Source organism: Macaca nemestrina, chromosome 12 (genome assembly GCF_043159975.1).
Source record: "Macaca nemestrina isolate mMacNem1 chromosome 12, mMacNem.hap1, whole genome shotgun sequence".
Taxonomy (NCBI): domain Eukaryota; kingdom Metazoa; phylum Chordata; class Mammalia; order Primates; family Cercopithecidae; genus Macaca; species Macaca nemestrina.
The window spans coordinates 9,167,202-9,180,519 of record NC_092136.1 but is presented as its reverse complement, the minus strand read 5'-3'; the positions used below and the strand labels follow the sequence as shown (position 1 = coordinate 9,180,519).

The following is a 13,318-nucleotide window of genomic DNA, read 5'->3' as shown; positions in this document are numbered from 1 at the left end:
AGAAAGTAGCCCCTTCATGAGGTCCCTGAGGTGGCTCCTGAGCCGTGGAGTTGGGGGCTGGACCTGGGGTTTGGGTGGGGAAGAAGCCAGGCAGCCATTTCTGCGGCCCCGGCTGACCTGCCTGCTCTCCCGCAGTGGTTGCAGCTGACCATGTTTGCATGAGGCAGGGACTCGGTCCCCCTTGCCGTGCTCCCCTCCCTCCTCGTCTGCCAAGCCATGCCTCCTGCCACACAACACCAGGCCACGCCAGCTGCAAGTGCCTTCCTTGGAGCAGAGAGGCAGCCTCGTCCTCCTGTCCCCTCTCCTCCCAGCCACCATCGTTCATCTGCTCTGGGCAGAGCTGTGTAGCCCCTGCCTGCGCCAGCTATGGGCTCGGGATGGACTCCCTGGGCCCCTTCCATTGCCAAGCCAGGAAGGCAGCTTTCGCTTGTTCCTGCCTCGGGACAGCCCCAGGTTTCCCCAGCATCCTGATGTGTCCCCTCTCCTTACTTCAGAGGCCACCCACTCAGCAGCACCGGCCGGGCCTTGCCTGCAGACTGTAAACTGTAACCACTAGCTCTACACGGTCTGCAGTCCAGGCATGTGGAGCCACCTCCTAGCTCGGGGAGGCCCCGGAGCTGGGAACGCCTGTGCCTTCCTGTGCCAAAGCCAGTGCCCCCTCTGTCCCTCCCTGGCCCTGTTGCCGACCAGGAGCTGCCCAATCTGTGGGCGGTCGGCCTTCCCTCCTTCGCTCCTTTTTTATATTAGTGATTTTAAAGGGGACTCTTCAGGGACTTGTGTACTGGTTATGGGGGTGCCAGAGGCACTAGGCTTGGAGTGGGGAGGTCCCATGTTCCATATAGAGGAACCCCAAATAATAAAGGAAAAGGCCCCACATCTGTCTGTGACTTGTTTCTCCCCAGTCTACTGCCTGGAGGGCACCTGCAGGCCCCGGCCCATGGGGGCAGCTCGTGGCCTCAGCTCACCCCTCCCCTCCAACCCTTCCATCTCTTTCCCCTTGACCTGAAGCCTGAACCCCTACTGGAGTACTGGGTATCTGGGCCAGGCTACCCCTGGCCCTGGGAGGTTGGGAAGGAGGGGCCCCAGCTGCAGGGACAGGGCCACACAGCTGAGGTCCCACATGACTGCTGATCCTACATGCCCTCCCCGCCGCCCAGGAGGCCTGACCCCTACCTTTCTTGCACACTTCAGCCCATTGAGGTGAGGCTCTGGCTGAAACTCAAACCTCTACTTAGCACACACCCAGTCCCCCAGGGAGCTCCCCGGAGCACGGAGCCGCCTTCAGGTCCTTCTGTGGGGAGCCCCTGTGACCCAGACACCTGCACTTATATAAGCCCCTCCAGGCCCTTCCGGCATCCGGGATTTTCTTACCAGAGATAAGAGTGGCTTGGGGGAAGGAAGAGGGGATGGGGCGAAGCCGCAAATGCAGAGCAGAGGCCGAGTTGGGGGAGGGTGGGGGTGGGCTGCTGTCAGCTACTGTGGGCCCCAGTGTCGGGGCAGAGATGGCGGTGGAGGCTCCTGTGCGCCCCATGGGGCAGGCTGCCCGCACGCTGCTGTCTTGAGCTTGCATTTTGCCCTTGTCACCTCCTCACTGGGAGTCCAGGTCCTGTCAGGCTCAGGGTCTTCAGCAGTGAGGGCAGTGGCTCAGCTCTTCCTGGAGCCTCGGTGGGTGTGTGAGGGGCTGGAGGGCGGGAGAGTGTGCAGGGCCCCGCCATCTTGCTCAAACCCTTACTTGCTCTCCGGATTGGGTTTTATTTGATGAGGGGATGGGAACACCAGAGTCTGGATGACCTGGGGCCCTAACCTCTCAAAAACTCTGAGTCATTGAGGTGGGAGTGGGAAGAGCAGGGCTTCCTCCTGACTGCCCTATTTGGGCTTGCTTTCCTTTCTTTCTTTCCTCTCCTTCTCTCCTCTCTTTCTTTCTTTCTTTCTTTCTGACGGAGTTTCTCTTTTGTTGCCCAGGCTGGAGTGCAGTGGCGTGATCTCGGCTCACTGCAACCTCTGCCTCCCAGGTTCAAGCGAGTCTCTTGCCTCAGCCTCCCAAGCAGCTGGGATTACAGGTGCCCGCCACCACGCCTGGCTAACTTTTATATTTTTAGTAGAGACGGTTTTACCATGTTGGCCAGGTTGGTCTAGAACTCCTGACCTCAGGTGATCCACCTGCCTCAGCCTCCCAAAGTGCTGGGATTACAAGTATGAGCCACCACGCCCGGCCTATTTGGGCATTTTAAAAGGGCTTTTTCCCAAGTGTCACCTGTGCAGCCAAGTCCCTGCCTTCTTGGGAAGTGGGGAAGGGTAAGCATCTGTAACCACTGCACCCCATTATTCTGAACTCTCAGCACTTAAGGCTCCAGCTGCGATTTGGAGCCTAGTGACAGGGACTGTGTCCCATGTGCCAAGACTGGAATCGAGGCTTCCAAACACGCCTCGGTGTCTTCTGGAGGAAAAGGAACGTGACGGTGCTCCGTTCACTGCTGGGGTCCTGCCGGTGAGAGCAGTGGGCAGGGTGGCTGGACCTGCGGATCTGGGTGGTGGGCTGTGACTCGGCCCTCAGGGTAAGAGATGGAGAGACCTAGAGAAAGGGCATGGGGGAGGGGAGCCCTGCAGATGTGGGGACACCTGAACCCTCCTATGGGGTGTAACCTGAGCCCTCTGACACAGGGTGCACAGGATGTCTGCAGTCCTCACCCCTGGCCTGTTCCTCCCACTCCCAGGGCTCCTCCCCAGCCTCTCTACATAAAGCCAGGCAGGCTGGGCCTCAGGTCAGGCCTATGGCCATGGCCTTCACAGACCTGCTGGACACTCTGGGCGGCATGGGCCGCTTCCAGCTCATCCATACGGGCCTGCTGTTGCTGCCTTGCGGCCTGCTGGCCTGCCACAACTTCCTGCAGAACTTCACGGCCACTGTCCCCCCGCACCACTGCCGGGGCCCTGCTAACCACACTGAGGCCTCCACCAACGACTCAGGGGCCTGGCTGAGGGCCACCGTACCCCTGGACCAGCTTGGGGCCCCTGAGCCCCGCCGGCGCTTCACCAAGCCTCAGTGGGCCCTGCTGAGCCCCAACTCCTCCGGCCCGGACATGGCCACGGAGCGCTGCAAGGACGGCTGGGTCTATAACCACAGTGTTTTCCCATCCACCATCGTGATGGAGGTCAGAAGGGGCTGGGCGTGTGGGGGGCTGCTGCCGAGGCCCAGTCTGAAGCGCTCACGTCTTCCCTGCAGTGGGATCTGGTGTGTGAGGCCCGCACTCTCCGAGACCTGGCGCAGTCTGTCTACATGGCTGGGGTGCTGGTGGGGGCTGCCGTGTTTGGCAGCCTGGCAGACAGGTGAGCCCGTGGGGATAAGTGCCCCAGCCACCCAGTGCAGGCCAGAAAGCCTAAGCCTCTGCATTCATTTTTCTTTGTTACAGTTGATTTGTGCATTTTAAACAGATAATACACATAGTACATTCACATGGCTTCAAATCCCAAAAGGCACAGAAGAGCCTGCTGGGGATCACCCCTTTCCTGCCCCTGCCCCTCCCTGCAGTAACCCCCAGAGGGCAGCCTGGTTTCTATGTCTTTTACCAGAGACATTTTATGATTCTATGCAGTCAAGCAAGTGGGTGTATATGTTCTATTCCCCCATTTTTATTTTCCTGTTTTGTATTTGTTTTCTTCTTCATGTCCCCCCCATTTTTTTCTTTGAGATGAGGTCTCACTATGTTGCCCAGGCTGGTCTCAAACTTCCAGGCTCAAGCAATTCTCCTGCCTCTGTCTCCCAAGTAGCTGAAGTGACAGGCCTAGCCATCCTTTTTTTATGCAAATGCTGGCATACACCCCACATGGTCCTGTACCCAGCTTTTTCTTCACTTTGGAGGCCTCCTCTCCTATTCCTTCAGAAAGAGCTGTCCCACCCCTCCTAGTCTTTACACTACACCCCACTGTATGTATGAGCCAGTACGAACCCTAACTTGCTCCCCCTTATTTTTTAGGGTGAGGTCTCACTCTGTCACCCAGGCTGTAGTGCCGAGGTATGAACATAGCTCTCTGCAGCCTCAACCTTCTGGGCTCAAACGATCCTCCTGCTTCAGCCTCCCCAGCTGGGACTACAGGCACCCACCAACACACCCAGCTAATTTAAAAAAAAAATTTTTTTTTAGTAGAGATGGGGTCTCACTATGTTGCCCAGGCTGGTCTCAAACTCCTGGGCTCAAGCAATCTTCCTCCCTCTACCTCCTACAGTGCGGGGATTACAGGTGTGAGCACTGCGCCCAGCCTAACTGACCCCTATTGACAGACGGCGATGTGCAGCCAGCTCATGGCTCTGAAGTTGGCTCCCACGTCTCTCTCTCTCTGCACCTCTTTCCCCTTCCTCCTCTTCGCTCTCTCTCCCCTCTCCCTTCTGCTCTGCCCTTCTTCTCTCAGTTCAGGTTTGGGGGGTCCTCCCGGACTCCACCCCACACTCTGGAGTATAGATGGCTCCCTGTGCCACACACCTCAGGCCCACATCACACTGTCATGACACATCCTGGTCTTTCTACATGTGAGTTTGTGTCTTATCCAGAGTGTCTCGTTTGTCACCAGCCCTCAACTCAGGCCCGTCACTTAGAGGTGATTAATGATCAATGAACATTGTGTCACAATGAATGAGTGAATGAAAGAATGCATGAAGAAATGAGTGAGGGGGTGAGTGAGTGGGTGAGTGGGTGAGTGGGTAAGTGAGTGGGTGAGTGAGTGGGTGAGTGAGTGGGTGAGTGAGTGGGTGACTGAGTGGGTGGGTGGGTGAGTGAGTGGGTGAGTGAGTGGGTGAGTGGGTGGGTGAGTGGGTGGGTGGGTGAGTGCGGGGTGAGTGGGTGGGTGGGTGGGTGGGTGAGTGAGTGGGTGGTGGGTGGGTGGGTGAATGGGTGGTGAGTGGGTGGGTGGGTGGGTGAGTGGGTGGGTGAGTGAGTGAGTGAATGAGTAAGAGGGTCATGGGGTGTGTGGAGAAGAAAAGCTGCCTCCCTTCTTGGCCTGCTTCCCTCCTGGCCAAATTGGGGTTGTGCGCTCTGGCCCTGGACCCTCATTTGCAAATAGGGCAAATAACCGTGCCATCCTGTCCTTGGGCTCCTCTGTGGCATGGCAACCCTCTAGTCCACGTAAAGACTCAACCCTGGCTCCTGCTCCCACACTGGGGACTGGCCAAGGGCTCACCCGCTGTGAGTGCTGGTTCGAGGCCTCTCTCTAGCCAGAACAGTGCTCAGGTGACCTCTCCCCACCTGCCACACGCCCCTCTGGGGCTTTGTAGAGTCCCTGCCTTTCCTCGAGCCTGGACTAAATCTCCTTGCCAACGTCCTTCTACACCATGTCCCTGTGTCTGTGACTAACCTCTGCCACGAAGCCTGGGTCCCAGCAGTTTCAAGTTTCTGTTTTGGAGGGGTGGCTTTCGCGGGGTACCCCATCATCCCCGTGACGTGACTGCCTTGATAACGCCCCTGCTCGGGTGGAAGGGGCAGGCGTGGGCTGCCAATTTGTTTCTTGGGGGATGCTGCTGCTGCCTCTCAAAACTCTAATGCCGGCCGGGCGCGGTGGCTCAAGCCTGTAATCCCAGCACTTTGGGAGGCCGAGACGGGCGGATCACGAGGTCAGGAGATCGAGACCATCCTGGCTAACACGGTGAAACCCCGTCTCTACTAAAAAATACAAAAAAAACTAGCCGGGCGAGGTGGCGGGTGCCTGTAGTCCCAGCTACTCGGGAGGCTGAGGCAGGAGAATGGCGTGAACCCGGGAGGCGGAGCTTGCAGTGAGCCGAGATCTGGCCATTGCACTCCAGCCTGGGTGACACAGCAAGACTCCGTCTCAAAAAAAAAAAAAAAAAAAGAAGAAAAAAAAAAAAAAAAAAAAAAAAAAAAACTCTAATGCCTGTGCCCATTCTCTGGACTCAGGCTGGGCCGCAAGGCCCCCCTGGTCTGGTCCTACCTGCAGCTGGCAGCTTCGGGGTCCGCCACAGCGTATTTCAGCTCCTTCAGTGCCTACTGCGTCTTCCGGTTCCTGATGGGCATGACCTTCTCTGGCATCATCCTCAACTCCCTCTCCCTGGGTGAGTCCAGCCGAGGAGAGGCCGAGAAGGACTGGGGCTCCTGAAAGAGTGGGGCGGGTGGGGGCAGGGGGCAGGGGCAGGGGGACACGGGGATGGCAACGTCCAGGGTCGTTGGAGACATTTTTCTCATGTTGTTTTGTTGGGATTCTCATCCAGCAACCTCATCTCAAAGCCTCCCGCCAGAGTTCTGGATTTGGGGGACCTGGGCTCCCGGATAGTGGTGGCCCTGCTGGCTGTGGGTGGGGAGTCCCTGGATGGCCTTTCCCAGGTCTGGGCTTTAGTGTACTCATCCGTAAACTGAGAGGGTTAGGTTTATTTTATTTGTTAATTAGCCAAAAATAACCACTTACTAAGCACCTATTGTCTCCAGGCTTAGTGTGGGGACACAGAGGCCACAGGGACACAGGAGGGGAGTGAGCCATGATGGTCCCCAGGGCTGCAGCCAGTCCTGAAATTGTGTGACTCTAAAAAGGCTGGTGATTCCTCAGCTTCATGGTGGAGACCTGGCTCCTAATGCCAGCTTGGAGTGTTGTGCCCCCAGGTGATAAATGGCAGACTCAGTCCTCACTCTGGGCTGGTTCTGGGCAGTCCCTGGGTGGTCCTTGGAGAAAGCTTTGCAGAGCAGTAGGAAGCCCACCCAGGACACAGGCCTGCCACCCACCTATGCTTCATTTTAACACTTAGCTTGCTCCTGGGGACATCACTGGGCGCAGAAACTGCTGCCACGGTCAGCTGTGCAAAGATAGGATGGGTCTTTTATATCAGCGGTCAGGGAGAAATCTTGGGACCGGAGAACCAGGACGCACCAGGCCAGCACACCTGACCTCCCCTCCCTCTCCCAGCACAAAGTGGGATCTCAGCAAATCCCAGCCTACACAGCTCACTCTGCAGGGTGGGCATCCGGCCATGGCTTGAAACAGGTGTCCGAGGTCCACTTCATGCTGGAATGGGCTCTAACACCTACACAGACACATACAGACACACACACACACACACGCATGCATGCACGCATACGCATCAGAGACTGCCCAGCCTCTTAACACCTCCTGAGGCTGGAGAGGACGGGCGCTGTCTCTTAGGACATCTCAGCCTGTAAAGACGACTTTGCAGAGATTCTATCAAGTGCCCTGGAGCTCCCACCACAGGCCATGCCCTGCCTCGGGTCACACCGCACAAGTGTAGTGACCCCCCGCCTATGTATATATATATATGCCTCCCCTCATGTTTGTTCCTGTGCACACTGTTCTGTATCTTGATTCTTCTACTTAACCAAGTTGTCACTGGTCCACTGCCTGATAGAGGACCTCCTAGTGCCCGGAGAGGCTCTAGAGGTTGCGGTGAACACAGCAAAGCCCAGCTCCTTGGGGTCCATGTTCTAGCGAGGGGCGATATCACCACCACGCATAACGAATCGTATAGTTTGTTCGAAGACAGTAAGTGCTACAGAGGAAAACCGAAGCCTGGAAAGGGGAGAAAAATGGCCAGGTTGCCCGGGCACGGTGGCTCATGCCTGTAATCCCAGCACTTTGGGAGGCCAAGGCGGGTAGATCACCTGAGGAGTTTGAGACCAGCCTGGCCAACATGGTAAAACCCTGTCTCTACTACAAATACAATTAGCCAGGCGTGGTGGCGGGCGCCTGTAATCCCAGCTACTCGGGAGGCTGAGGCAAGAGAATTGCTTAACTTGGGAGGTGGAGGTTGCTGTGAGCCGAGATCGCACCACTGCACTCCAGCCTGGGTGACAGAGTGAGACTCTGCCTCAATAAAACAAACAAAAAACCCCACAAAGAATGGCCGGGTTGGAGGAGAGGGGTCTGCAGTTTTAATTAGCGTGGTTTGGGAAGACTGCACTGAAAAGGGGTCATTCTGAGCGAAACTGGGAGGAGTTGAGGGAGTGAGCCCTGCAGGTGTCTGGGGTAGAACATTCCAGGCAGAGGGAACTGCCAGGCAGAGGCCCTGCTGTGGAAAGTGTGCCCAGGGTGAAGAGCAAGGAGGGCCCTGTGGCTGAAGCAGAGTTGGGAGGTGGGCGACAGGGGAGGTCGCGGAGGGCAGTTCTGCAGGACCTTGTGGCCAGCGTTCTAGGACCTCGGCTTTGCCTCTGAATGAGACAAGAGCCACTGGAGGATTTTGACCAGGGAGAGACCCGATCTGATTTAGGATTTGAGATCTGATAAGATTTATCTGGCTGCCATGTGACACCAGGACGGAAGCAGGGAGGCCGGTTAAGGGGCTACTGCTGTCATCAAGCAAGAGACCAGGTTGAGCTGGGCCACAGTGGCAGCAGTGGAGGCAGCGAGGAGAGCTCAGATTCCGGCTCAATTCTGAAGGATTTGCTGAAGGGCTGGACGCCCGGGCTTCTTGCCCACTGGGAAGAAGCTTCCTCATTAATTCGTTACAGCTGCCTCGTAAGGGTGTGTTGTCATTATTTAACCAGTCCCCTGTAGATGGACATTCAGGTTGTTCCAAGTTTTGCTCTTTACAAAAATTAGTGTTTTCTGGCCGGGCGCGGTGGCTCAAGCCTGTAATCCCAGCACTTTGGGAGGCCGAGACGGGCGGATCACGAGGTCGGGAGATCGAGACCATCCTGGCTAACACGGTGAAACCCCGTCTCTACTAAAAAATACAAAAAAACTAGCCGGGCGAGGTGGCGGGCGCCTGTAGTCCCAGCTACTCGGGAGGCTGAGGCAGGAGAATGGCGTAAACCCGGGAGGCGGAGCTTGCAGTGAGCTGAGATCCGGCCACTGCACTCCAGCCTGGGCGGCAGAGCGAGACTCCGTCTCAAAAAAAAAAAAAAAAAAAAAAAAAAAAATTAGTGTTTTCTGTCTTTGCATGGGGTTGAGCACCTCTGCCCATTTTCCTTTTAGCTTGTTGGCTGTTTTCTAATTGATTTGTGAAAACTCTTCCAGTATTAGGGAAATTAGTCTTTCTTCTTTCTTTCTTTTTTTATTTTTTGAGACAGAGTCTAGCTCTGTCACCCAGGCTGGAGTGTAGTGGTCCAATTAATTTCAGCTCATTGCAACCTTCGCCTCCCAGGTTCAAGCAATTCTCGTGCCTCAGCCACTCGAGTAGCTGAGATTACAGGCACACACCACCATGCCCGGCTAATTTTTGTATTTTTAGTAGAGACAGGGTTTCACCATGTTGTCCAGGCTTGTCTCAAACTCCTGACCTCAGGTGATCCACCCGCCTCAGTCTCTCAAAGTGCTGGGATTACAGGAGTGAGCCACTGCACCCAGCCCAAAATTAATCCTTTATCTGTTAGTTGGGTTAGTTTATCTGTTAGTTGGATTACAACAACTATATTTTTACGTTTTTTATTGACTTTTTTTGGCTTGACTTATGGTGTTTTGTTTTGTTTTATTCCAATGCAGACATTTTTTATTTTTACAACTCCAAGTTTGTCAACCTACCCTTTTATTGCCTCTGGGTTTTGTGATGTCCTTGGAAAAGCCTTTCCCTACTCTAAGATTGTAAAATAATCTCCCCTGATTTCTTCCGGCATTGTTGTGGTTTTATTGTTTGTTGAGTTCTTTGATCCACTTAGAATTCATCTGGACTGCAGTAAGGACACCTTTGCCTGTGTCTCAGCAGGTCTCTGGAATGAGTTTAAGCTGTCAGAATCATAAGGGGGGTGTGGTGAATTAACCACATGGGTAGCTGAATGCCACTGCATGTCACTGTTTTCTCCCCAGTTGTGGAGTGGATGCCCACCTGGGGCCGGACTGTGGCAGGTATCTTGCTGGGGTACTCCTTCACCCTGGGCCAGCTCATCCTGGCGGGGATAGCCTACCTGATTCGCCCCTGGCGGTGCCTGCAGTTTGCCGTCTCTGCTCCTTTCCTGATCTTTTTCCTCTATTCTTGGTATGTCCTGAACAGAGTGGGGTGGGGGAGGGTGCACCTGTGTGGCCGAGTCTTCACCTGGCCCTGGGAGAGGTTGGGGTGTGCGGTGACCGGGACTTGTTGGACTTGACGTGGGACACGAAGGATGGCAGGCATTCGTGGAGGCTGCAAGCTCTCAAGTCCTCACAAATGGCTACTGGGACACTCTGGTAAAATCCCTTGCATTAGTGTGGGGCCCTGGAACATCCCAAGAGCTTTTGCCTTCATCAACTCCTTCACATCCCTCAACATTTTATAAGTACTCTAAGTACTTATAAAGTTATAAGAATATAACTGGGGCATTTATAAGAGGGTAATGAGGCACAGCCTCATTACAGAGAGGGCCCATGACTCACTCAAGGCCACACAGCTGGAGTCAGAACCAGATTCAAAACCGGGTCTGGGACAGGTGTGGTGGCTCACACCTGTAATCCTAGCACTTTGGGAGACTGAGGCAGGCAGATCACTTGAGGTCAGGAGTTTGAGACCAGCCTGGCCAACATGGTAAAACCCCATCTCTAAAAATAAATTAATTAATTAATTAAATAAAATTAGCTGGGCATGGTGGTGGGTGCCTGTAATCCCAGCTACTCGGGAGGCTGAGGCAGGCAAATCACTTCAATCCGGGAGGCGGAAGTTGCAGTGAGCTGAGATTGCACCACTGCACTCCAGCCTGGGCGACAGAGTGAGACTCTGTCTAAAAAAAGAAAAACCACGGGTCTGTTGAAATCCTAAGTCCTCTGTAGTTTTTGTCTGTTTGTTGTTTTGTTTTGTTTTGTTTTGTTTTGTTTTTGAGATGGAGTCTCTCTCTATTGCCCAGGCTGGAGTACAGTGGAGCGATCTCGGCTCTGTAACATCCACCTCCCAGGTTCAAGTGATTCTCCTGTCTCAGCCTCCCGAGTAGCTGTGATTACAGGCACACACCACCACGCCTGGCTAGTTTTCTTGTATTTTTAGTAGAGACGGGGTTTCATTATGTTGGCCAGGCTGGTCTTGAACTCCTGACCTGAGTCGATCCACCCTCCTGGGCCTCCCAAAGTGCTGGGATTACAGGTGTGAGCCACCGTGCCTGGCCAAGTCCTCTGTAGTCTTTAAATACTGTTCAGTGAGTCTCTGTATGATATGCTGCAAAAAAAGGGAAGCTGGCATGGCCCCCAGACTTTCTGATGCAACAGACAGGAGGACAGATCACCTTTTCTGGGTCTGAAAGAAGGTGGACAAGGAGCTATTGGGTTTGGGGAACAGAATGAGCTCTACCCAGCCCCAGATCCTTCTTCTTCCTCCTCTCGATCCCAGGTGGCTTCCAGAGTCATCCCGCTGGCTCCTCCTGCATGGCAAGTCCCACTTAGCTGTACAGAATCTGCAGAAGGTGGCTGCAATGAATGTGAGGAAGGAGGAAGGGGAAAGGCTGACCAAGGAGGTGAGCGAGCTGGGAGGAAGGAAGGGTGGGAACAGTCTTCAGTCTTGCTGGCAACCTCCAGTTGTACTAGAATTTAGCAACTTCCCAGGACTCACGTGCCATCCAAGTGTAGACGCTGGGAATACACAATACAGGCAGAGTTCTGATGTGTGAAAGATGTTGTCTAGGTATTGAATGACTGTGTGATTTAGGATAAATAATTTAACTGCTTTGATCATCAGTTGATCCGTCTTTGCAACGAGGAAATAACCCTATTAACCTTGACATCCAGTTGAAATTTTAATAAAATAATAAACTAAAATTATTAAAATAGCAACCACAAAGTAAAATTACTGGGGAATCAATAACAAAAGTACTATCACAAATACCATTTATTATAAGATAGTTACCATTTATTATCAATACGCATCATTTCTCAAGCCCCATGCCAGGCACTAGGCTAAGAGCTTTATGTACATAACCTCGTTTCATGTCTCATTTTTGCCAATGAGGAAATTGAAGTGGGGACAGGTCAGGTAACTTGCCTGAGAACATACAGTAGGAAGTGGCAGAACCACTTGGAACCCCTGCTCTTATCTGACACAGTCTTCAAGTCTATACCAGGAATGGGGTGGGAGGCCCTCCAGAACCACAGAACCTCAGTACTGTTGGGGTTCGTGTTGGAGCTTCTCAACACCCTGGAAACAGCCCCTCAAGTGCCATCAGTCTTTGGATGGAGAGGAGACAAGGGCCAGCCACCTCACCAAAGACCTCAACCCCAGCTCTCCTCCACACAGATGAAGGGGTTCCCTGCTGGGATGTGGGGGTCCCAGCTCCCTCGCTTCCCCTGAGCAGACTCCTCTCACCTAGGTGGTGAGCTCCTACATCCAGAGCGAGTTTGCAAGTGTCCGCACCTCCAACTCGATCTTGGACCTCTTCCGAACCCCGGCCATCCGCAAGGTCACATGCTGTCTCATGGTGATCTGGTAGGTGACAGGCTCATGCCCAAGTCTTTCACCCAAGGCAGGGGCATGCTCTCTGCCCCCACTGAAAAACTCTGTTCTGAAATACTCTTAATGCAATGAGCAGGTGAGCCGTGTGAACTCAATCTCTTCCCACACCCTTTTTCCAGCACTCGGCCTCTGCTGGATGCTGAGATGTGGTGACAGATGAGATATCATGCCAACCCAGGAACCCCATTTCTGGGCAGTGGGTCTCACCTGGGTGGGAGGACTACTGGAATCACCAAGGCAGCTTTTCCAGAATGTAACTTGTCCCATCCTGATATGCCCCTGGGGCTGGCTCTCCAGTGGATTCTGGGAAGTGTCGCACTCTGGAAAAAACACTTCTGGATCCAGAAGGGGATAGACAGGAAAATCGTAATTTCCATGCAGTGAGACAAGTATCTTGACAGCATTTCTGCTAGCTGGGGCTGCTGAGGGCTTCAGGCAGGAGACAGCATTTAGACTAGTTTTAAAAGATGGTTTATCAAGTTTGCAAGGTGGGCAGGAAGGAATTCCTAACAGGTTCACAGGCATGAAGATGTGAAACGGACAAAAATACAAAGGCAGCCCATATGCAGTAGCGCCACCTACTGGAAGCTGACAAATCCTAAGGGGAAGGGCTGATAAAAAAACAACCGTGTTGATTTCATTCCACTGGATTTCCTGCACATTTAAATAATTGGTATTGATACCAACAGGGACTGCAGGCAATGAATTACTATCCGTTTTCTTTTTCTTTCTTTCTTTCTTTCTTTCTTTCTTTCTTTCTTTCTTTCTTTCTTTCTTTCTTTCTTTCTTTCTTCTTTTTCTTCTTCCCCTCTCTCTTTCTTTCTTTCTTTTGTTTTTCTTTTTCTTTCTTTCTTTCTTTTTTTTTTTTGAGACGGAGTCTCCCTCTGTCTCCAGGCTGGAGTGCAGTGGTGCGATCTTGACTCACTGTAACCTCCGCCTCCCGGGTTCAAGCAATTCTCCTGCCTCAGC

At 53.6% G+C, this 13,318-nt stretch overlaps 2 protein-coding genes and 1 long non-coding RNA gene across 6 annotated transcripts in view; 2 read left to right on the top strand and 1 right to left on the bottom strand.

The window, feature by feature from the left end:
* LOC105469562 (calpain 1) overlaps positions 1-874 on the top strand; it is a 33,959-nt gene extending 33,085 nt beyond the window's left edge. For all 4 annotated transcript variants that reach the window (XM_011720778.3, XM_011720781.3, XM_011720780.3 and 1 more), the window contains exon 22: positions 136-874. In XM_011720778.3, coding sequence (XP_011719080.2) covers positions 136-162 — 27 coding nt within the window. In that variant the 3' untranslated portion in view covers positions 163-874. The remainder of the gene's footprint in view (positions 1-135) is intronic.
* A 1,198-nt stretch (positions 875-2,072) lies between these two features.
* Positions 2,073-13,318, top strand: part of SLC22A20 (solute carrier family 22 member 20) — a 29,258-nt gene continuing 18,012 nt past the window's right edge. Inside the window, exons 1-6 of the mRNA XM_011720783.3 lie at positions 2,073-3,152; positions 3,224-3,327; positions 5,904-6,058; positions 9,751-9,919; positions 11,234-11,357; positions 12,207-12,322. Coding sequence (XP_011719085.2) covers positions 2,772-3,152; positions 3,224-3,327; positions 5,904-6,058; positions 9,751-9,919; positions 11,234-11,357; positions 12,207-12,322 — 1,049 coding nt within the window. The 5' untranslated portion in view covers positions 2,073-2,771. The remainder of the gene's footprint in view (positions 3,153-3,223; positions 3,328-5,903; positions 6,059-9,750; positions 9,920-11,233; positions 11,358-12,206; positions 12,323-13,318) is intronic.
* Positions 9,543-11,249, bottom strand: LOC105469564 (uncharacterized). The gene is made up of 3 exons (XR_979980.3): positions 11,130-11,249; positions 9,849-9,926; positions 9,543-9,669 (listed from the first exon to the last, which is right to left on the bottom strand). It is a non-coding gene; the product is annotated as an uncharacterized lncRNA (long non-coding RNA).